General features: G+C 41.8%; 2 protein-coding genes across 2 annotated transcripts; one reads left to right on the top strand and one right to left on the bottom strand.

The window, feature by feature from the left end:
• The first annotated feature begins 449 nt into the window (after nt 1-449).
• Nucleotides 450-11,004, top strand: LOC115059788 (zinc metalloproteinase-disintegrin-like 2d). Its single transcript, XM_029527476.1, has 23 exons — nt 450-506; nt 1,156-1,262; nt 1,464-1,537; nt 1,667-1,742; nt 2,132-2,208; nt 2,393-2,603; nt 3,354-3,422; nt 3,513-3,575; nt 3,667-3,836; nt 3,921-4,002; nt 4,092-4,231; nt 4,670-4,856; nt 5,229-5,318; nt 5,834-6,032; nt 6,283-6,385; nt 6,528-6,693; nt 6,781-6,861; nt 6,951-7,035; nt 7,964-8,084; nt 8,167-8,326; nt 8,421-8,468; nt 9,215-9,265; nt 9,578-11,004. Exons 1-23 carry the CDS (start codon nt 470-472, stop codon nt 9,704-9,706), a joined length of 2,526 nt encoding a protein of 841 aa, XP_029383336.1. The 5' UTR covers nt 450-469; the 3' UTR covers nt 9,707-11,004.
• A 2,925-nt stretch (nt 11,005-13,929) lies between these two features.
• On the bottom strand, nt 13,930-23,379 carry chuk (component of inhibitor of nuclear factor kappa B kinase complex). Its single transcript, XM_029527333.1, has 22 exons — nt 23,251-23,379; nt 22,507-22,625; nt 21,701-21,795; nt 21,407-21,524; nt 21,184-21,253; nt 21,012-21,100; nt 20,846-20,935; nt 20,578-20,702; nt 20,155-20,262; nt 19,882-20,017; nt 19,589-19,783; nt 19,080-19,182; nt 18,759-18,882; nt 17,721-17,872; nt 17,572-17,633; nt 17,377-17,486; nt 16,442-16,491; nt 16,222-16,327; nt 15,943-16,090; nt 15,559-15,695; nt 15,064-15,163; nt 13,930-14,484 (listed from the first exon to the last, which is right to left on the bottom strand). Exons 2-22 carry the CDS (start codon nt 22,609-22,611, stop codon nt 14,419-14,421), a joined length of 2,289 nt encoding a protein of 762 aa, XP_029383193.1. The 5' UTR covers nt 22,612-22,625; nt 23,251-23,379; the 3' UTR covers nt 13,930-14,418.
• Nucleotides 23,380-24,036: the final 657 nt, after the last annotated feature.

The raw sequence follows: 24,036 nt of genomic DNA, 5'->3' as shown, positions 1-24,036 counted from the left end.
AAATAGATCAAGTTCAGGTTTATTATCTGGTGATTTATTTTAAATTACTCACAGACTTAGTTAACATTAAGCACAGAGGCAGAGTAAAGAAGTAATCTAGAAAGCAAAATGTAACACTAAAATAAAGCAGCTAGTGAATAACATGATAGAGAAATGTGCTTCAGTTTTTGCTTGTTAGGATGTTTTGGAATTTTATGGAAAATACAAACGCACAGAATTAAAATAAAGTAATTATATATATATATATATTATAAGAATACTTTAACGTACGTCATATTTTAACATTATATACTATTTTTGGAAATATTTTACTGTAACGGAAGTCTCTCTCGGTCTTTTTAAAAACAATAACCGTCGCTCACTTGACGGTTAATTTCCGGTAAGTGTGTGACGCACCGGGCCGTCACCGGAGGGGCGGGGCCTCCCGGTGGGGCTGATTGACCGTCCGAGGCGGCGGCAGAACGGACCGATGGGGGACAACATGTGGACCGTGTGGCTGCTGTTCGGTAAGGACTGCACTTTAATCAGCTTTTTATCCTCATTATTAAACACATCTTTATGTAGGTGCAGAAAAATCATGTTTTACCATAAAAATAAAGATTTTAGAAAACTATCAGATTTCAGTCTCAGCATTAAAACGAAACGGAAAAACTTTGAAGTTACTGTTTAACTGCAGTTTAAGTATTTCTGAGTGATGTTTATTCACAGAACTGAAGTAAACAATCAGTTCATTTTAAGGGAGTGTCGCTGATGGTAGTACAAGATAAACCCGGCTGAGTCCAGAGAGCAGGTCAGCAGGCAATAATAAAATAATAATAAAATGATAATACAAATATTACATGATCTCTATCCTGCTAAACACAGTAACTCCAGACAAAGACTCTTTATTTGTTATTGTTGCCTGATAGTTTGAGTTAAATAATTAATGACATTATTAGGAATTTCTGTTGCTCGGCGCCGACTGTAATGTGATATGAATGGAAATATAATAATGGGCCCGTTTATCACTAATAATCTCAGCTGGTTTTAATTCAATAAAGGAGCTTCTTTGTTGGTGTTAAATGTCTTCAGACTAAGTCCACGCTGCTGAATGTGTTCAGTGTCGCTGTGAGTAATGACAGTGTTGTGTGTTGTGTTGTGTTGTGTTGTGTGCAGTGTGTTTCATTCAGACTTCTGAGTTGTCGTCTCCTGTGGGTCGGTATGAGGTGGTCAGACCTCAGAGGCTGCAGGAGAGGCAGAGGAGGAGCCTGAAGGACGGACAGGTGAGGGACATCTCACCTGCACATATAACAATCTAATTCAAATCAAGTTCAATGATTTGGGATATGTTTCTTGATTATTTATGTTTGTGAGAGAAATCTAAAAGTTGTGGCGCCACTACATTTATCTTCGAGTCACTAATTACTGATAAATGAATTAACTGATATGATATAAACTCTGGAAATGATTCTGATTTTCTGCAGCTGTACCCGCCCACGCTGCAGTACGAGTTGGCCATTGAAGGGAGGAATTACACAATTTATCTGGAAAAGAACAGGTTTTCTTTTTGTTTTTTAAATAGAAAATCTTTCCTGTCAACTACACAACAATTTCACTGACATCAAATGAATCATTTGAATATTTGGAGACATAAAGACCATTTTCTCTTATATCCTGTTTGTTATAGTCATCTTATGGGGAGAGGCTACACTGAAACACATTATTCTGAGGACGGGAAGAGAGTGACAACATCACCAAGAGAGGTAAGAACCTTTTCACCTGTCCTCATGTTCTGGTGAAGAAATGTAGAGTCGCAGTTTTTCCTTATTTCTGTTAATTAATCAGGAGATTAATTGACCTGAGATGAATTTGTATTGTTCATGTTAATGGAGTTTTATAAAATTTGATCCTGGTAAAAAATTAAATTGTGTCAGTTTCAATCCACACTGTGTGATTTTTTTATTTTTTTTGAGGGGGTCTTTAACTGATATATGAAGCCAATTAAAGATATTAACATCTGTGTATAAATGCTATACTGTAAGCGTTTCACTGGAACAGTGTGGTCTAAGTGAAGTTGATCATTTTCTGGCTCATAAAAACAAAGAAGGCCTTTGTCAGAAGGCAGTAAAGCTCAAACTGTGTCTCCATGCAGGAGCACTGTTTCTATCATGGTCACATTAAAGGCATGACGGACTCTTCGGTCAGCGTGGGGATCTGCAGCGGCATCAGGTGAGAAGATCAGCTTTGACCTTCTGACTGTGTAATTATCTCCAGTTAAAGTTTCTTAAATGGGTTGCTTTGTGATGTTTAGTAATCTGAAAAATGTTCTTGGGTCTATAAGAGCACAAGAACATTGTACAGAACCAGATCTGTGGACCAAAGTCATGTAGACTTTTCTTGTGTGTGTTTGCAGCGGCTTTGTGAGAGCGCGGCAGCAGCTTTACCTGATCGAGCCTCTGGGACAGTCTGTGGACGCCGACCACGCCGTTTACAGGCCGGAAGACGTGCTGGTGAGCCGCAACCCCGGATGTGGCACCTCGTCCAACTCCTCCACACTGTACGACCAGGACCAGGACCAGGACCAGGGCGCCCGGCCTGAGGGACTCTTTAGATCCAGATCCTGGGTAGGATGATGTTTTGTTTAGTTTGGTCATAATGGAAGTTTACAGCCACAGTAACTGACAGTGGAACCTAAAAAAATATTTGGAAAACTTGTTACAGCAAACAGCTACAGAGCAACATTAGCATTTATTTATTCACTGGTCATGTCTGTGTCCAGTATTCCCTCTTTTATCTAAGTTTTTGGTCTCCACCAGCTCCAGAGAATGTTAATTACAGAGTTTCAGTGGAACACGGCAGTGAAACTACCGAGACTAAAGGTCACATCAGCTTGAAATTACGCACAGTGAAGTGACTAATAAATGATTGTGTCATGCAAACAGCAACTGTTTTCATCTTTAAGGGTTTTGAACACATATATATTAATCATATATGTTGGTGTGGTGAATGTCTGAGACAGTCTTTGTGTCTTAGTTCATTTCAGAAACACAATTTTATTCTGTATCATTAAGATTTCAGATGTCCTGAAGTGCAACAAAGCAGCTGTTATATGCTCATAAAGATAGTGAAGATAAACTTTATCCAGCAAATGTACCTCAAAGACACAGTTAAACTTTGTTTACATATTGAAATTTAAATCAATTCTGAGTCCACGTACTTTGGGCACACAGTATCCAAAACGTGCTGTGTAATGTTATATTCATTTGTGTTAACATCATGATCACTTTTTTTTTTTTGCATATACAGAGATAAGTGAAAGAGTGATGAAGTGTTCAGACAATAACTGGGAGGTTTGTGTGTCTGTGTCCTGTCAGAGATCCAAGTCGCTCACGCAGAGTTCGCAGAAGTTTGTCGAGCTGTACGTGGTGGTGGACAACGCTGAGGTAACTCACTCATTTCATTCAGATCAGACCATTTAGAGTTTTGGTTCCGTGGCCACATAAATCTGATCCTGTTTATCTCTGCTCCTTCAGTATAAACGATATGGAAGTGAGACTAAATCCCGGATCCTCGGAGCTGTAAATCACATTGACAAGGTAACTTTAGTTTTTTTTTTTGGTGGAAGTTTGTGTTGTGTAAGCTGATTTCTTGGCAGCCAGTCAGCAGCGTCTCGTCCTCTGCCTGCAGCTGTACCGACCTCTGAACATCCGCATCATGCTGGTGGGCTTGGAGATCTGGACCAACAAGGATTGCTTCGACGTTGACCTCAACTCGGAGACGACGCTGGATCATTTCCTGATGTGGCGGCAGGTTGAACTTCTGCCAAGGATGAAACACGACACCGCCCAGTTTGTGACGTGAGGATCGGCCTCAGAAGTCAGTTCAGGTGTGACGGTTCACAGTGACGGTTTGACCTAATGCTGGCTTTTTGTCTTCAACAGTGGCAAAGACTTCATCGGAGATACGGTCGGGTTGGCCAATAAGTTCGCCATGTGCACGGAAAACTCAGGTGGAGTCAATCAGGTATGAGCTGACACTGACGCAGACCACGAGATGAGGGGATTTTATACTTCCTACACAAATTAAAGGAACTGTCGCCACCTCTCCTCCAGGATCATCACGATAACCTGATAGGCCTCGCCTCCACCATTGCTCATGAGATGGGACATAATTTTGGCCTTTCCCATGATGCCCCAGGGTGTATGTGTGGCCCATTCCACAGTGAGAACTGTGTCATGGCAGAAAAACTCAGGTGAGAAGATTAGAACAGTGCATTGATTATTTTTTCTGTTGCATGTTGAGAAGATCATTCAGCTGGAACATACACAAGAATATGGCCAAAAGTATGTGGACACCCCAGTTGAGCCAGAACATAAAGACTTTTTCAATAGCTTCGTTCCTCCGACCGTGTTTGGCCATTTCCTGTTGCGAACTGACTCTCTCCGGTGCACTAAGTACCATGAAGAAATGTTCTCACCAGTTTGTTGTCCTGACCTCGGTGTCGGACCTGATGGGAGAAAATCCCCGCAGGTCCAACATCTGGTGGAAAACCTGAAACCAAAGAGTGGAAGGTTTCAGAGCAGCAGATAGATGTTAATGTTTCATTTTGAGGTTGTCCACCTACCTTCGGCCGTCACGTGTATTCTGTGTTTTTTGGTGAATTTCGCTGATTCTCCTCGCTCGTCTTCAGGACGGGGAGTCTGGCTTTCCCAGAATTCTTCAGCAGCTGCAGTGTAAGCCAGCTGAATGAATTCATGGAGCGAGCTCAGCCCAACTGTTTGGGTAAACCCAGCTCTGTCAACACCTTAACCCCAGGCCCTCGCTGTGGCAACGGCCTGCTGGACCCCGGAGAGGAATGCGACTGCGGCACCGTGGAGGTAAAAACCTTCAGCAGATGCAGTTTGTGGTAGATTAGTCATTTTTAATGACCCTGGAAAGTTTAAATATGTCCTTTGGCGAAAGACGGGGCCACGTGGGCTTTCTGTTGAAGCTGCTGTGGTTTCCTGTGTGAAGGATGGTAAGGTTGATCTGCAGCACACCCAGCTGGTGTTTGGCCTCAAAGAGTGAAAATAGCTTTCCTGTGTGCTCACGGCTTATCAGAGGCCTTTTCTTGGCAGACGCTGCTGCTTGTGTGGGAGATTTAAATCTGTTGAGGCTGAAGTTTCATGTGTTCTTGTTCAGCAGGGAAACTTGATACGTACAAATGACACAACTGGAAAAAAATGTTTTGTTTTGTTTGTCTTTTTTAGGAATGTAAGAGCCCTTGTTGTGACGCCTCCACTTGTCGGCTGACTGAAGGATCGCAGTGTTCTCACGGACAGTGCTGCGACAACTGTCAGGTACTTCAGCTCTTTACTCAGCTGGCCGTAACGAAGACACTAAAATGTGTTTCTTTTTATTTTTTTTTTTTGGCACAAACCAAGACTCAGAATCCACAGCTGTCCTCTTTGAGTCTGATACTGAATGTCTGTAGACACTGTGGGCTCGAATTTCATTTCATGGTTATCCATCCAATAATTATAGAGATATTTCTGTCGGACCAAAGTTCAGGCCTCAGAGGTCGGTCATACGGACACACCCTGTTTCTGCTTAATATCTGAGTGTTTTGATGGCGAAAGAAGGTTACTCGCTAATTGCGCTGAAATAGCAGTAGTTCAATAATTACAGGAAACAGAAAGTGATATCCGCCTGTTTCCATGAGCTGCAACTCACCACATCCTTCCTCAGATGACAAGATCAAGGCCTGGCAGAGATGGCCACAAGTCCTCAAACACCATGTGAACACGAGAAACATCCACTGCTAACTTTTCTTTGTTCTCACAGTTTTATCCCAAACGTCCTTTTCCTTCCACAGCTCAGGTCCAGCGGAAGTGTGTGCAGGATGTCGGCTGGGGACTGCGATCTGCCTGAATACTGCACCGGCGTGTCGGGTGATTGTCCCGACGACGCCTTTGAGATGAACGGGAAAGCGTGCTTTGACAGGGTGGCGGGTTTCTGCTACAACGGCCAGTGTCCGTCGTACGAGCAGCACTGCTGGAGGCTGTTTGGACTCGGTACGGTCAGCGTGGACACTGAGCCAACACAAAGAAGACAAATACTGAGAAACACTGTTGAGAGATGACAGGAAACTTTGGAATAACATGCAGCAAAGATTCCTGGACTGATAATGAGTTCATTTTTCAAAATCCAAGCAAACAACAAGCATCAGTCAACACAAATGATATCAAATTATTATCATTATTTTTTGTTGTATTATTTTGCATTCTTTGGACTAAATCTAAACTGTGACTCTTCTTCCTTCAGGGGCCATAGTTGGACCTGATATGTGTTTCAACCTGAACATGCGAGGCGAAGAAGGTGCCAACTGTGGGCGGAGCAAATATGGCTTCACCCGCTGCGCTCCACAGTAAGTGCTGAACTGAACATCCTGCTGCTGGAGCTTATCCTGAAACAAACAAAAGAGTTCCAGGACAGAAAGTGGCAAAGTTTGATATGAACCACATGAAAGTCTGTCTGTTGTGAAAGAGTTTCTCTCTGTTGGTTTGTAGGGATTTAAAGTGTGGCTCTATATTTTGTGGTGGAGGCGGTGAGTCCATCACAGGGAAAAGAGCGTCCTACACTGTTGGATTCATTGAATGTAAACTTGCTGTGGATGATGACAAGAACAGAAAAATGGACATGGTGCCTCAAGGAACCAGATGTGGGCCAAACATGGTAAAACAATAAGCAAAGAGACTTTACAGACAGTTTTCTGCTCATGTTGGCCGTGCGGCTCAGATGTGGCTGTTTGTGTGCAAACAGGTTTGCCTCAACAACAAATGTGTGGACGTGTCCGTTTATGGGAAAAAGGAGGATTGTGCAAAGAAATGCAACAATAACGGGGTGAGCCAAGCTGTTTCACTTTTGCTTGTTCTGGATCCAAAGTTCAGCTCCGAGTGTTCGACTCATGGTAAAATTCATTTTATCTTCAGGTGTGTAATCACAAGAAGCAGTGCCACTGTAACCCCGGCTGGGCTCCACCTTACTGCAACATCCAGTACACCGATTTACCTCAAGGTAAGACTGAAGGTCGAGTCTCAGGCGGGTCACACCTGCTGCTGAATCATTCTGTAAAAACAGAATGATTCAGAATGAGTGATCTTCAGTTAATGATCTCTTTATCTTTCCCTCCTTAAAACTCTTATTGTCTGGATGCAAGTTTAAACCAGACACACTCAAAGAACGACCTCACTCTTCTTTTTTAATTAGTTAAAATTATGTCGAGTCACTCAGTTCTCATAAAAAAACGACTCAAAGCCAGAGGAAGAGGAAGAGTTAAAGACTGAGGAGGTAGAGTTAGTAAAGACTGCACAATTTGTTTCAACAAAGTTATTTCACAAGATGTTGAAAGATTGATTACGGGCAGATCAACATGAGGACGAGAGCACGACTGTTTATACCGATTAATAAACAGGAACCACAAACTTTTTCTTTCTATTGGAACAAACAAAACCTGTCTGTTAAAACATGTCCTACAGCTGAAATATATTTTAATTCCATGTAATTCAACAAAATGCATTCATTCCGTTCTTTAAAAAAATTTTTTTTATTGAGCTGTTTTTTGTCAACCAATTTAAAGAAATTTGAGTTGGCACTGATGCGTGAAAATGGAGAAAGGCAGCAAAATGCTCACCATGCAGGAGTGACAGGAGAGAACTGATCAGTTTTCTATTTATTTTCTGTGGACTGCTTCCACTTTTGTTCAACGAGTTATTGTGCTAACATTGATAATTAGCTCTAAACAGAATGGAGGGAACGTCAGTTCTGCAGGTTTGAGGTCACAAACGAAACTGATTTGATGTCCGAGGAGCACGAATGTCTGGACCAGATTCTTTGAGACATTTTAGTACAAATTAGTCAGGCGAGTGCGTGTAATTAGAAATTAAATGTGTTTTTTCCCCATTTAAAAGCTATGTAAACGTTGCCTCCCTTTCTGCGGCTGCAGGTTCCAGCTTGATCGTAGCTGGTATGTGTGCAGCTCTCTCCGTCCTTCTGGTGATCATTGTGGTGATTGTGGGACTGGTTTGCTGCAGAAAGGACAACATGGACAACTACAGCTCCAAAAGGTAGTTTGTTTTCCTCCTCTCGACTCGTCGTCAGTCTGCATCAGTCGCTCGTTTCTCAGCTGAACTGATTTCGTGCTCACAGGAAAGTGTACTCGGCTCCGGATAAGCTGAACCCCATGTTCCAGGACGGGAGCGTGAAGGAGAGGCCTAACATCAGTCAGCCCACTTTCATGGCGTCGACGGCGACCCAAGCTTCGGCTCCTTTGATTGTCACCGTGAGTCCGAGCAGAGCCGCCCCGCAGGTACAGTCAGCCAATCAGAGATGAGTTCCTCATGAGCAGAAAGCTTCCAGACAAGTTTATTCTTTAATATTGACAAACTGCGTTTTGATTCCAGCCACCAAATAAAATCTCTACAGCATCGTCTACCTCGCTAACCGAGCCGGTGAGCTTCTCTTCTTTTTCTGCTTATTGTTTTTAAATTCTTGCAACATTAATGTATAATACAAAAAAGGGCTACACAAAGAACCAAATATAAGCCAAATCACAAAGAGATATACAAACGCTTCACAATATCACGGTGCATTGTCAAGACAGGACGTGTTGGGGGGGCAGTGAGACAGACAGGGAGCTTGTTTGTTGTTAAAAGGATTTAGTAAAAGTAACTGACTGCAGATCTTTGGGGTTTTATTCTACTTTTTTGTTTGCCCACATTTTCCATAAAAAGACCAAAACCAGCCACATGGTCTCTGACTCAGGCCCTTCGGCCTCACATTACATTTTTAACAAACGCTCGGTAACCCCCCCACCAAAAAAAAAAAAAAAAAAAGGCAGATCAAGACAGGGAGTAACGTTTGATAAAATCTTCCCTGGAGTGGAAACTGTGTTTGTTACGGACTATTTTCTGCTGTTATTCATACACATTGGGGCTCCTGGAGGTGTTTTGGTCCTCAGGAGAGGGATCTGTTCATTATTCATGGAATTTACCAAGATATAGAAAAACTACAACAGATATACAACACACAGATATTGGCAGTTCAGATCATAAGAGAAAGAAAAGAAACTGGAAACAAAATGTATTTAAGTCGGACATCACGTTGGATTTCGACAAAAACATAACTTGTGCAGCAGCGTTGGCTCTGAATATAACTGTGTTTTAAATGAAAAACCAAACTTCTTCTTCTCCTTCAGAACAAACCTCAACCTCCAGTCAAACCTCTCCCACCTCTGAGCAAACCTCAGGTGAGTCACCACAACTACTGCAGTTTCACACATTATTTGTAAAAATGGATGTTATCTAATGACAATCACGGGGCGACTCCACTGACTGTAAAAAGAACTCTTCTCCCTGATTTATTAGCTCAGCTATCAGCTCTCAGCCTCTAGTTTCAACTCTTAAATCCAACGGGGAGATCGTTAACATCTTTATGTCCCATTTTTTGTCATGAGTTAGAATTTGTCTCCTCCTTCAGGAACCAGATTAAATTTAAGCTCATTAAAATGTGTAGAAGATTCAACTTCCTGCCTAAAATATCATTTTGTTTCCTTTTTTAGCAAAAGGCAGACAAACCAAATCCTCCTCCTGTACCTCCAGTCAAGCCCAGTCCTCCCCCAGGAGCCGGGAACAAGCCTCGTACCCCCCCACTACCCCCAGTGAAGCCACAAGTCCACAGACGCACATGAAATCCTAATTACGGGAATCTGATCCGGAGCTGAAGTCATCTGCTTTTAGCTGTTCGTACAGAAAGAGAGCGACGGGATCAGACGGTGAGTCACTGAGGCCACAGTTGGGAAAAGTTTGGTCTTGAAGACGTCGTAAGGAAGAAGGTTTCCTGAGACTCTTCTGACTCCAGACCAGCAGCTGCAGCTGCGAAAAGTGATTTCTTCTGTCAACTAAGTGTAACATTGACTTGTCTCTTTGCACTTCTATAAATGTGAGCAAAATGGCGCTGGCCTGAAAATGTACCTTTTTAAGTGTTTGAGATATTTGCTGAAGAGACTGGATGAAACTGATTGGAGGGTGGGGGGCTCTGTTCTCCCACACTGAAGCGACGCAACCTTGGACTGACGTCCCAACGTGTTTCTACAGAGATGGCCTGAACATTTAATCTGCTGATGTTATAGTTGGGATTGAGGGTGTTCTGGTTTTCTTCCCAGCTGAGGTGTTGGGTCTGTTGAAACACAGTCGTCTACGAGGTCAGAAAATCCTACGTGTAACTTTATTTATTCTGTGTTTTGTCTCTCTACACACACCAGGATGGTTTTATTACCTATTTTGTGAATGATGATGTAATTTTATTGTTGCGTGTCCAAGAATGGATATTCCACATCTCAGCCCAGGCCAAACATCCCCCTGAGACCAAGTCTGGACTCTGGTAGATCTCCACTCCCGTTTGGTTGGTGCAGGATTCTTCTGAATAAAGAAACAAACCTCCTTTTGGAGGGAAGTGAAGCTGCAGAGGTCCTGAACTGATCCTGATCCTTTTCGTTCAGTCCCTAAAGTGTCTCCAAAGCCAGTTTTCACTGGCTTTAAGGTCATTTTTATCTCTTTGTACTGTACTTGAAGACTTGTGAATGGTACACACATTATGGGAGGCTTTGCACAGTTCAGATGACCTCTGTGTGTGCTGCTACAGTTCAGCTTGAAGTATTTACATGCTCCTTTATTTGTTTTTCAGTCCCAGGCGGGATGTGTGACGAAGCCTCGAGGAGAAATTACTTGGGTTTTTTTTTTTGCACTGATCATTTTCATGGGAAACAGTCATGGGGTCCAAACCTTTTAAATTAAGTTGTAAAATTAGTGGTTTGTCACTTAAAACAGTTTTACCATGGTCAAAGTTCTATGTTTACGTCTGTCACATTTTGTTTTGTTGGATGTAAAAACTTTGTGTAAAGCTTTTTGCTACAACAAATAAAGTGCACTTTATTTCTAAAGTATGATGAGATGATCGTATTGCATCAGCAGATTTTGAAATTAAAACATGAAGCAAAACATGGTGAGTCATTTTTATCTGTTGTGGTTTTCAGAAGTACCTTATTACAGAATGATTCAAATTGGGATCTGGTTTCTAACCATCTTTGTGCTCCTTTTGTTAGCTGTTGTGTCCTCCACAGCAAGTTGTTTACATCAGTTCACAGTTAATCCGAATTTATTGGTCCGTAATGTAAAGCTGAAGGAAATGGGTGGAGCAGATTTCCCATTTTGTGGATTTCCTGCCTGGGCCTCTTAAACAGCGAGACCCAGAAGGTTCACGGGTTTTGTTATGTTTCCAGCTCGACACAAGCTCAAAGTTCTCGTGGGAAACAATGAAGAGCTGTATCACTGAATTACTGAGCATCCAGCAGCAACGACTGTCAGTCCGCCAACCACAAAAACTCAGTAAAACATTTGTGTTCAATCATTCAGATTTTAGTGTTTTAACCATCTGTTTAGTTTCACTAAATCTACACGAATTAACGAGACCGTGCTTGGTTACGGTTAACAAATATCAAAATATCTGCTTGTTAGTATCAGCTTGACAACATTTTTAGCTTCTTTCAGCTTGTTTTGGCTCTACAGCTGTAACTGTGCATTTGTATTCAAATAAATTTCCAGACAGACTGAATTAGAGTCGAGCTGGAGGAGACCAAAAACAGAACTAAAAACTATTTGGTTTTATGTTTTCTGGCATAAATATGTTAAAAGTGGGAAGAAAAAGAAAGTTTGCTTGGAGCAAACTACAGCTGACCAAGTAAGAAGAAGTAAAAAAAAAAAACTCTAACACAACTAAAAACTGTATGACAAATGTGTAAATCCAACTATATATGGATACAATAAGTCAGCACTCAGAGGGGGAAATTGAGATTAAAGGAATGTAGGCTGGGAGCAGGGGGGGTGGTTTCTCACCGAGTGATTCACAATCTGAGCTGCTCGTAAAACATCATTTACAACGAGCGTGGCTTGTTTTACATTAGAGCTTTGTCTCTGCTTGTTGCCTGCTCTGCTCAAACACAATGAGCAGGAGGTGATAGAGCCAGCGCTGCGTTTCATCTGATTTACATTCCACTTTCTGAATATTTCACAAAAAACCCACAAGAGTTTCCAGCAGCACATGCCAGAGTCAAACCAGGACAAGTTTTTCTGTGATCTGATTATAGTCTTATCTGGATGATCTATGGTTCATGTTTCAGCGATTCTGGGTGCGATTGTATCTCCAGCTACATAAACTTTTAACATGCAAAAAAAGAAAAAAGGCAGCAGTATTGACTGCGTTGATGTGTTGGAGGTTGAAACAGTAATGTCAGACTCTCCTCTGGAGGCATTGAGAGTTTTTCTTGACCATAAAACTCAAATAAAAACGAACAGGTCTGACCAAAAGCCACTCTGCAACTGACACAGAAAAAGAGAAGGACGGAGGAAGAGGTAACGTTAATCTGACCAGCTCGATGACTCAGGATTAATCACTCAGTTTAAACACTGACCAACTCTGGTTCAATAGTTGACTCAAATTATCTCAATTGTTCCCAGGCCCCCCCCACAGCAGGATAACCTGCTGCTGCAATTGTCTAAAAATGTGTTGCAATACAAAATAAACTAATGCGACCGGTGTGTAATCACACAGATGTGACATTGTTTGTCAGAACTTTCTTGGGAAAAAAAGTGAAAAACAGGAACTTGTGACAGCCAGCTGCTGCTGCTGCTGCTGATTTTGTAAAATGTGAAAAATTCGAACCAACACCAGCGTCATGCCAAAGTCTTTATTTTATTACCAGGCAAACATTTGATCTTTATACAATGACGTGTCTAAAAATAAAACAAAAACATTCAGAGTTAAACCATCAGATGGAAACAAATATTCAAATCAAAAGAAACGTCACTTAAATACCAAATAATATCTTTCTCCATTGCACTTCGGCTTCATAAATATAACTCAGCTAGAAAAGTTTGTTTCTGTCTGACCCAAAGTAACCGCACGACAACGCAGCGAACACCCGACGGTGTGACGTAGTACATTCAGTCGTTTACTGTTCCGAGTTTCCTGCGAGCGTCTCAGATCATCCGATCAGCTTCCCCTGTTTGGGTCAAAGGCTGAAGATGCCGGCTGCTACAGTGTTTGACGGAAACCTCTGGGACAAATGCTGCGTTCACCTCATGTGTGACTGGTTTACTGCTTCACTAACAGACGAGCGAATTAATTCATTGATTAGTCCTGAAACTAAACAAATGGCAGCTGTAGAGTCGTAAAATATCTGTTGGTTTTTTTGGACTATTTCTCACCAGAAAACATCCCAATGGACTCTGGAGTGCTGAAGGACAGCCTCAGCCAATGGAATGGGAAATACACATTGCACATTGATAATCAGAAACTGTAGGCAGCTGGATTCAATTCCCCCCCAAAAAGGTAGATTTTGTTGCAATTCTTTAGAGCTGAAATTAACAATAAAAAACTAAACAAACAAACATCTGTCCGGAAATCTAGAGATGCTTCTGTGTTTGATGGAGAAGTAATTATTTTGACCCTAACCCTTTTAAACATTTTCTATGACATGAATGCAGCATCAACCGTCCAAAGAAATAGTATGTGCACATAAATGAGACTGAAAAGCCATTTTTAAAAAGACAATACAGACACAGTAAAAACATGATGGCCCGCCACGTCTGTCACACTCATGATGCATTACACTTTATTAAAAAAAAAAAAAATGTACACAGAATCTAGATCCCATTATGTTTATAGTAAAATATATTAAAGTGATTGTGAGACAATAACAGTTTCCGTCTTGTTGTGACTGTAAATTCTGCAACAGTTTTGGCAGCCTGGAACGTTTCGTCTCTTCACAGAGGATACATGGGAGTATCAAAGTGCTGTTTGCTTGATTGTAATTTCCTCCTCGACCCCTCCCTCCCTCCCTCCCTCTCCCACCACTTCCTGCCTCTTCCTGGTGTGTCACGAAGCTGACCCAGTTCCCTTGTTTCTGCCTAATACTCTCCCATGTGATGAATCCATCTCGACCCCCTGAAATCTGGTGCTACAAGTTTGCTCAATTTTTGTGATGACAGTAGAAATGAAAACGATCAGTTTTTTTTATGAGTTATGATAAATATTGTGCAGCGAAAGGAGAAGGAGGAGAGAGAGACAGCTTCATTTGTTTTCTCATACAAAACAAGTTTGTTGATCAAACTTTCCACCGATGACGATGAGTTGACGGACATCACTGAGTATGTGGTCTCCATCTTATTCATTGATTCTTTTTTTTCCTCTTTCTTTTAAAAGAAGATCAAGAGAACTGTTTTTAGAGAATATCCCGAGTCCATGTACAGCTATACAAGGTTTGGTGCCGCTCCGCTGTGACGACAGCTCACAGTCCTTAGTGTTACTCGGAGCACAAGCGGGGATGGAGGACGCGACAGGTTCTTACGCGTTTCGCTTTTTTAATTTTGTCGTTAATGTTTCGTATTTTGTCCAGCTCCAGTCTTGGTCCTTGAAAGAGGAAAACCTCGGTGTTAAGATGAAACCAAACCAAAAGCAGAAATAACGAAAATAACCATAAAGTTTTGACTGACTCAAGCTTTAAAATCTCTTCCTCTGAGCTGCACTATGAATCTAATACACAAAAAAAAAAAAAAAAAAACAACTTCTGCTTCCTTCTTATCCTTATTTAATTTTAAAGTGTGTTCTTGTGCAGAACAGACACTTTATTTGTTCCTTCTGTTTCTTCGATGTGAACTAAATTATAAAAAAAATGAAGAGCTTTTAATGCCCATAAACTGGCGTGCTGTCAGTTTCACCTCTGGAAGTCGCGATGAAGAAACACTTTGTATGCTTTTGCTTAATAGTATAAAATTGATTTCACTGTTTCCGGTCAGCACTGGAAAACATGGTGTATAATGTAAATAATCTGACTTTACTCCTGTTTTTCTTCGAGTTGATTTTTAGATTGTAATTACTTAAAATAATAAGACTTAGTCCAGTGTCATTAGCTCCACTGCTCACGTCCTCTCACGTTGCGCTCAAAAAGAAAATTGCTTTAAAAAAAGAACAACTCCTGAGTGGACTCACCACTATGCTCTTGGCCTGTTCGTCGGCAGCTTCCTGCATCAGGCTGGTCAGCTGACTGAGGTACTTCTGGTTCTCCTGCAGCAGACGTGGAGCAGCATCACTGAGGGGAAACGACACACAGACTCTTTGAGAAAATGCTTCATCACATGACAACTCCATCTTGAACATATGTACAATGTAATGTAGTATTTCAGCACTTAAAGCGGAATGGCTGCAGGGATGGAGCACACTGAAATAACCTTGTAATGACACAGTTTGTTTCAAACTAATATGAACGGCTTGTGTTCAACACCCTGTTGGATAAAAAATAGATCCCATTAAATCTGTGGCTTCTTTATGTTCCATGAAAAAAAGAAAAGGCAGCACTCTGTATGTGAAACAAGGATTATAATTATTTATTAATAATAAATAAGAGAGAAAAGAATCAACAGAATTCACAGAGAAGCAGCAGTTTTCTACCTCATTTCATTTTTTAAACTATCATTGGGTGGTTACCTGTCGTTGGGCCCGGGGAGGGACGTTAGAGGGTGGGGGGAGCTGACAGGCTGCGCCGACTGTGACCACTGAGAAACCTGCAGCAGGTTGGACGACTCTGGACTGGCTGCTATCGAGCTGCGTGACGAGTTCTGAGCCTGACGGAGAGAGACGATACTGACATGTGAAACAATAACAAACGTGTCGTCTTTCTCCTACAAAATGAATGCAGGCAGCTCGGCCTCCCGCTGCACTTTGTTTTTACAACACAGATCGAAAGTCTGACTCTGACTCAGGGGCAAAGTGTCAGAATCAGTGGTGATTTTTTTCATTCAAGTAAAAACAAAGAGGAGAAAATGAAAAAGAAATAATCTGGATAACAGTTAAAAATGCAGAGTAACTCACACAAGCGATCTTGAGTAGATGCCAGAACTCTCTCTGTCTCTTTATCTGCATCTGCATCACTGTGTTGTCTGCATCCTTGATGCTCTCCAGGGTTTTCTCAATTCGTGGAAACAAGTCAATAATCTTCTGTTTGCTGATCAGGATCTTACTGTTGGACAGCGACAAGACAGCCCTTGAAATGGTTTCTAATCAAATTCTTTTAATGCATCTACTCTCATCAAACAATACATCAATAATCCAAATTCAAAAGACAGGAAGTTGAGGGGACAGTCGTCTCACCTGAGGTGGGTGTACAGATCTTTGAGGACCTTGTCCTGGTTCTGGACGGTCTGAATGATGGCCTTCACCATCTCGGAACTATCACTGCTCACATCTGTCTCAGGTACTGAGAGACAAATCAGATAAACACTGAAGTGGCTTGTCTTTTTGGGGAAAATAAAGCCTTTCGATGACTTACTATTTGGTATCATAACACTAAGAACAAAAAGAAATCTCTTACTTTTACACTTCATCTTCAGCTGCTTGTAGAGATCAATGGCTTTGTCCTCTCTGCAATGAAATGAATTCAGACTTATACACATCTGTTTTTAAAAAAAAAAAATGTACCCTTTCATCTTCATCCAGAAGTGGCAGATGATGAATGGCAGCTGCTGAAAGTGACAGGAAGTTCTCTCAGTCCATGAGACGACACAACAAGCGTTTCATTCATTAACAGAAAAGAGTGAAAGTTTTTAACAAACTTTTAAAATACTGAAAAATAAAAGTGTCACATGCTCTGCACATTAGTTTATAGAAGGTGGTCTACACAGTGAGTTTTATTGTTCTGCTGAACCTGAATGTATGTGACAATAAAGATCTGTATAATATCTGTCCATCTGCAGAAAGAGTCTCAGGGGACACAGATTATCTACATCGTAGGTTTTTATATATAGTTAATGCTGTCTTCATTTTATATTGTTCAAACAGCCTGGTGGAAACAACCGATTGCTTCAACCCCAAACTCCTAATTCAGGAATTTTTGGCACGGACAAGAGCTACAGACGAGTCATCAGACAGTTGACATAATGGCTGAGGACGCTCCACAGCCTACTTCAAAATAAAACCAAATATTAGCACAAACACAACCAATTAGGATCCGTTTATGAGAACCATATTTGTAGTTGCGTGTTTTCACTTGGTGATCAGATGCCTTACAGATGTTACACAACAAAAGGAAGCTTTTTTAGGCTGTTTATCTGACATGATTTCAACATTTATACAAGTTGCTCAGTTGAAAAGTCAAATTTTTACCTAAATGCAAAGTTACATCAATGCTATCATTAAAAACATCTGTTCTTTACTGTGTATACACATGTTTTCCAAGACTATGGCTGCTAGCTGCATAGATGTTGTGTTGTGTGAACTCAGGGGGGTTCAGGCTACATTCACACTCACAGCTGCTCCATCTTGTCTCCTTGGCGTCGGGCGTACGGGCTCCTCTGAAGCTCCACAATCTCTGAGTGCAGAGCCATGATCTCATCGTCCAAATGGCTCACCTCCGCCACCTGCAGGACAAATCAGGGATCAAACTTTCACAGTGAGGACTGAGAAACATCACCGGCCATTTTTATTTTCAGAAACATGATTTACCTGTGCAAACGCAGCAGCTCTCTCCTCGTTCTCCTGCCAGGCCTTCAGCATCTTCTCAGACGCTTTGGATGAGCACAGACAACATGTGAGAATGACCAACATCTTCAGTGTAACGCATCAAACCCAAACAGCAGCTGGTAAACACTCACATATCCCATAGTGCATCTGATCGCTGTACTTCTCCAGGTCGTACTGGATGCTGCTTTTAAAGAAGTCCAACTTGGCTTTCAGCTGCTGAGAGAAGCCAAACATGCTGTTCTTACACCTGGTCAGGTTGGTGTTGTAGCGGAGGAGGCTGAGCCTGGCGAGGAGACAGAAAACAACTACTTCATTTCTCCAACAAAAGAACTGAAAGAATTTTTCTTATCTTAAAGACAAAAGTAATGTAAACCATGTTTACAAAAGGAAGCATCACATCTTATCGTCTTCATTCTGTTAACACAATGAACTCGGACCAATTTCTCCTCACTGAGATCAGAGACTTTGGACATACAAGGAGCTGACAGCTCGGCCTCTAAATGAGACACTCTGATAGGCATGTCTGATATAGAGCAGCCCAGACACTACCCAACCTGGGTCACAAGTTTATCCATCTAATAATCTAATGTCACACACAGACTTCACAGAAAGAGCCAATTCTCTAGTTTAAGGGTTAAAAAAAAAAACCCCATAGCATCTCGACCTCAAACCACAGGGAAGCGATAAGGCTCATAGGAAGTTATGACTTTTGGAAGTGTATACACTCACAAAGCCTTCAGGTTAAGACTTTCAAAGACCTACAGATGAGACAAACAGACAAACAGCATCCTAAGAGACACAATCTGGACTCAGTGAAAACTCACATCTCACACACAGAACCGTCCGTAACCTGATTTCTGACCAGACAGGATCACTCTGTCCACCAAATGCAGTAAACAGACATTAACACCCTCCTGATTCAATTTTTTCTCACACACAAAATTCTGTTGTTGTAACAATTTCCTGTGTTTTTGTTCTGGTGCGACTGCCAACAAATCCCCCTCAGCTCCCTGCAGAGTGAGTATTCTCCGATGGCAGGATATTAATATTTAGGAGATTCACTTGAGTTTGGTGTGGTTAAGGTTTGTTTGCACCTTTTAAACAACCTGCAGCGATAAATATAGACTTGATGATCTGCGAGGTAAATTAAATTTGGTCATGTGACTCACATAGCCGCCCTCTGTCCCTGGAACAGTCGGCTGTAGTCCTCCCTCAGGCCACAGATGTAGCTCACGGCTTCACCCCAGACCTTCTTCAAAGCAACCAGGGGCAGCTGGGTCTTCGCCTCTTGGACTGAAAAGGTCAAACAAGTGTTAAAACAGAGTCCCTGGTGAGATTGGTGGATTGAGATCAAGTACACAACTGTAAGAATGAGATTTGGATGCCAAATGTATCTTGTACTGACACTGTAAACTTTAAATATTTAGTAGTGAAGTATAGATTTACCTCACACTGCTGCAGGACTAACTGCACCCTTTAAATCAACTCACCTATAGTGTTGACTTTGTCAGGCAGCTGTCGGGCGCTGAAGGGGCCAGAGTACTTGGTGATGCTCTTGTCAAACAGATAGACGATGTAGCTGTCCCAGCCTCTCTGCACAAGAGACAAGTACATTATCATCACTTCCTGTAGCTCATGACCTCATTCACCGAGATCATTAACAGTCCCTCAACACATAGCAAATGTGCTATGAATCATGATATCCGCTTTTTTTTTGTCCTGCATCACTTTCATTTATCAGTTCTGACATGAGTCTTTTGCACAAATTTTCCTGCTTTAGTAAATGTTACTGTGAGAGACGAGAATAAAAGGTTGGCTCTTTCAGACAGTACAGAGCTTAAGATTTGAGAGGAATGTGACCAATGACACAAACCTGATAAACCTGTTTTAAAACAAAATGTTCTTTAGTTTCAAGTTACATCAGAGGACGTTTCTTCCTTCATGTGATGATAATGGTGAACTTAAAGCTTTAACAGGTTTAAAAGGTCTGCAGTCCTACCACTCCATCCAGGACACACTGTGCAGCGGCCTTCCTGGGGTCCAGCGACACCCCCGTCTCCTGCAGCAGCTCTTGGTTCACCACCTCGATCTTGGTCTCGGCCTCGATGCGCTTCTGCAGACTGTGGAGACTCTCGTCCGGAGTCAGCTGGAAAGAGTGGACCTGAGCTGTGGTCATGTTCAGGATGTGGACCACCTGAGGAGACATGAGGAGGGGGGCTGTCATTCACACTCACAAATCTCACAGCTGGTTTAAAAGTTGGTAAAAAAGCTTAAAAACATTGAAGAACTTGCCTTCATACTCAGGATTTGCTCCAGTACTTCGAAGCAAAGAGGTTTCTTGGTTTCGGAGTTCATTTTCCCGCCTCTCTGAACAGGATCCCACTTCAACATGAGCTGAAGCAGCGCCTCCATTGGCTCCAACAGCGTCCTACAAAACAGTTGGGAGACAAAATAACAAAGGCAGTGAACAACAGAATCTGTGCTCACAGGAAAGGATATGCAGCTCTCATCTTGGTTAAAAACAGATGAAGAATCTTTCATTGTACAGATCTGAGGGGTTCCAACCTGCTCAGATTGTTGGGGTAGGGGAGGTGTGTGGAGAACCTGACTTCTCCATTCAGATCCTCTACAGCCATGATGTCTTTAGGACCTTTATTCCGCACTTTGCTGGCCCTGAGGAGGAAAGTGAGTTGATTTGATTACAATCATCTGCAACTGTTATGATGAGCAATCATGAAGCTTTTGTTCAGTCAAACGACAGAAAAATAAAAATATCTAAATATTCTTTAATCTTTTCTTGGTCTTAAAATTAATTATAAATATTTAAAATTTGGATTTAATTATACTTCACAGCCTCCATGAGCTGTTTCACTGCAGAACTACAATAATTGGCTTCTCCCTGCACTCAGATCATCAGCTCAAATAAATATCTCCTGGGCAACATTAACATGCCATGCCATCATGACTGGATCATCATTGTTGACTTACCACTGCACAGGTTGCAGGTTGTGCAAGAACGGCCGGAATCCACAACTGCATTCAAATATCATGGTGCCGAAGCTCCAGTAGTCCACCGTCACCGTGTACGGCTTATTCTCAAAGAGCTCCGGCGCCTGCAGGGAAAAAACTGAGCTTGTCAACATGGTGCATTTGGTCATCTAGTGGTTTTCCCTTCATAACGTATGAAAGCTTGAGGAAGTTTAGAATGATCCAACTGACATTAAATAAAAAATCCTTTGTTAGTTTGAACCCTTACCAGGTACTGCAGTGTGCCGACAAAGGAAGTGCACAGACTTCCCTGGTCCAGGTCTTTAGCGTAGCCTAAGTCAATGATTTTGTGAACGAGCTGTGGAAGAAAAAGTGAATGTGAGACGACGAAACATCAGAGAGATGAGGCAGGAAACCAGAAAGAAAAAGTTTACCTTCCCGTTGATATTTTGCAGCACTATGTTTTCAGGTTTGAGATCTCTGTGTATGATCTTGTTTTCATGCAGATACTGGATGCCGGACCCTAAAGAAGAAGTCAGTGGTTGAACGACACACAACACCAAAATGAAGGAGGTGCACACAGAGGAAGGACGACTCTGGACGTACCGACATCGTTGAGTAACGAGAGAACTTCACTCTCCTTCAAACCGCAGCAGTTCTCAGGTTTGCTCAGCATCTGTGACCAAAACAAATACAAGTGATACAACCTGCTGTGATGACAGACACACTGGACGACCCAGAAATATGAACTTAGAAAGAATAGCTGAGCTTGTTTTCAAATGCAAACAGCAATTTAGACTTCATCTGGTTTATTGTGGATGTCGCTCACCTTCCGCAGGTCTCCTTTGGAGCAGTACTCCATGGCCAGCAGTGGAAGATCATTTAAGGCTATTTGCGTCATCTCCTCTGGGACGTCTCGGGCCGTCACAACATTTATGTGGTTTAATCTGAGTGACAGAGAAGCGCAGGTCAGAGCTACATTAGTTTTTCATAGCATACAGATTTTACCTAGTCATTCACCACTTCCATGCCTGCACAGTAGCTCATATGTTAGATTTTGTTATAATATCAGGATATCACTCTGAATTTTCTTTAAAAAAAGAAAAAGACTATAAGAACACACTTTTTCATGATCTGGATTTCTCTGCTCCATCTGTCCTTATTTCTTGGTGTGAGCTCCAGGCGGCACATCTTCACCGCCAGTTTTTCATTTGTTTCCTTCAAAACAGACGATGGAAATTTACCACATAGGTACATAAACACATTATAGAAAAAACAGCAGGCTGTGTGAAGTCATAGGTGATTTCTATGCAGTTGTATTCAAATGCTTTGTTACATCAACAAACAAACATGGCATTGAAATAAGCCTTCCTTTAAATGTTAATCCAACCATGAACTTAAACCGAAAAGTCCTCTGTCAGTGTAGAAACTCCCGCTTTAACAGACATCACAGCGTTTCACACACATTTTGTTTGCAGCTTTGAATCTTTTTGTTTTTGATTAATGAATTTTCGCCCACTCTTCCTGCAGATGGCTTCAGGTTCAGAGGTATACTTAGATGCAGACGCAGCATGTTTCACATCTACCTACAGGATTTCAGAGGTATTCACTTGAGGGGACTGTGAAGGCCGTTCCAGAAACTCCACTTCATGTTTCTTGATGTGGTTTATGGCGGATACTGAGGTCTGCTTTGTCTCAACATTTGCATCCAGTATTTGCTATTTTCAAGTGACATCTGTGCTTCCATTTATCTGTGCATTGATGGCGCCAACTTGTTTCATTCAGTATTAGTTATGTTCATGACACGAAACAGTTTCACGTCTGTTTTCTGGACAGTTACACTAACTTCAGCTTGGTACGAAACATTGCACAGCCCGTACCCCCGTTCATCCTTCTAACATACAGAAGAGTTTCACAGTTTAAACTCACATGGTGCTGGTAGAGGTAAACATGAGCAAAGCCACCCATTCCCAGCCTCTCTTTCAGCTCCCATTCTCCGCAGCTCTGGTTCTGCCTGAAGGGAGGTTTCTCCATCGTTGTAACTATTCCTGCAACATTTAACAAACCTGATTATCTGATGAGACAAAAACTATGGAGAAGGGGATTCATCCATTTAGTCATGTTTTAAGTACAAATGCTGTACACACTGGCTTCAGTAATGATCTGAATGTGTTGGACGTTTGAAGATACATTTGGTCTCCTGTGGATGGATGAAGTATTTCTGAGTTAATTAAACCATTAGCTGAAGAGATAGCCTTTCCACGACAGCAGCAAAAAGGCCCTCAGATTTATTTTACTGCCTTTATTTCTCCAACATTTGTGCTGATGGACACACAAAACGCCTTAGACAGCTCCAGCTCAGGGACATGGCTACGTCCTGGAGAGCTGCAGAGGTTAATGTCAGTTAATGTTCGGTGCTAACGGAGCAGCTGACGGTTTGACCCGCAAACTGCCTGTCTGTTCCCCCAAAACACAGCACCGCTGCCCGGTCCGACCCGTCCACACAGCTCGTTTTATTTTAATTTGGAAGTGTTAGCCACATTTGGCTAGCAGCCGTTAGCATACCGGGAAGTAGCCGCCGCCGTTCGGTAGCGTTCCGGCGTTCGGAAACGAAGGCGGCCGCCGGCGGGGCTCTTCCGGCCGAATGCCGCCAAAACGTGCCCCGGGACTCACCTGCGGTCCGGGCCTCCGTGTCATGAGCCGCCGTCGGTAGGAAGAGTCGGTGTTGTCCGTTGCTGTGTGTTGTATTTTTTGTGTGTGTGTATATGTGTGTGTACTTTCCTGTGTGACGTCACCAGAAACCCCGGCTGTGCTTCTTCGAATCGACCCCGAGGCTGCGTTCAAGAGCGCAACCGAGTGTGTTCAAGAAATCCACTAAAAGTGTTTTAAAAACAATAAAAACCGTTAAAATTATTAAATATTCAGTTATTCTTTGGTGTCAAAGAGCAAAGACGGATAATATGGGAGAATATAGATGGAGAGAAATAACCAGGGACTGTTTAACTGCCACAGAAATACTGACAGAGCTACACATGCTGATGCTGTACAGATGAGTTTTATAAAAACACACATTTATTAATACAGAATTTATATTTATGAATATAAAATTGGGAAAAGGAATATTTCTTATTCTCTTTGACTATTGAATCAAACGAAACAAATAAAAGTGTTTTTCATGAGGGCCCTCAAAGAAGAGCAGTTTGTTTATGTTTCTTTTTAATCTGACCATCTAAAGATCAGCTGATATTTATGAAGAGTCCTAAATTATTTACAATCAAATAAAATAGAAAAATGAGGCAAAAAAAAAAAAAAAAATCGCTGTTTGAGAAGATGAATAAATGTGTGATTTTTTTTGCCTTTTTTTAAAAGCTCAAATAAAATTTATTGTAAAAAATACAATAAAACTAGAACAGCTTACATTCATAATTCATCTCTTTTCAAAGCTTTACTGTCCTGTGA

The sequence above is a fragment of the Echeneis naucrates genome, chromosome 19 (assembly GCF_900963305.1).
Source record: "Echeneis naucrates chromosome 19, fEcheNa1.1, whole genome shotgun sequence".
Taxonomy (NCBI): Eukaryota; Metazoa; Chordata; class Actinopteri; order Carangiformes; family Echeneidae; genus Echeneis; species Echeneis naucrates.
Note: the sequence above shows the minus strand (reverse complement) of the source record. Positions and strands in the feature narration are given on the sequence as shown.

Excerpts from the sequence above, each read along its gene's own strand:
- LOC115059788 (XM_029527476.1), top strand. The coding sequence starts at position 470 with ATGGGGGACAACATGTGGACCGTGTGGCTGCTGTTCG. Across the intron at positions 6,862-6,950 it reads AGAAATGCAACAATAACGGG|GTGTGTAATCACAAGAAGCA; the intron begins GTGAGCCAAGCT and ends TTTTATCTTCAG. Across the intron at positions 9,266-9,577 it reads CACCTCTGAGCAAACCTCAG|CAAAAGGCAGACAAACCAAA; the intron begins GTGAGTCACCAC and ends TTCCTTTTTTAG.
- chuk (XM_029527333.1), bottom strand. The coding sequence starts at position 22,611 with ATGGAGAAACCTCCCTTCAGGCAGAACCAGAGCTGCGGAGAATGGGAG. Across the intron at positions 21,525-21,700 it reads GAAATCCAGATCATGAAAAA|ATTAAACCACATAAATGTTG; the intron begins GTGTGTTCTTAT and ends TCTGTCACTCAG. Across the intron at positions 21,101-21,183 it reads CTCGTTACTCAACGATGTCG|GGTCCGGCATCCAGTATCTG; the intron begins GTACGTCCAGAG and ends CTTCTTCTTTAG.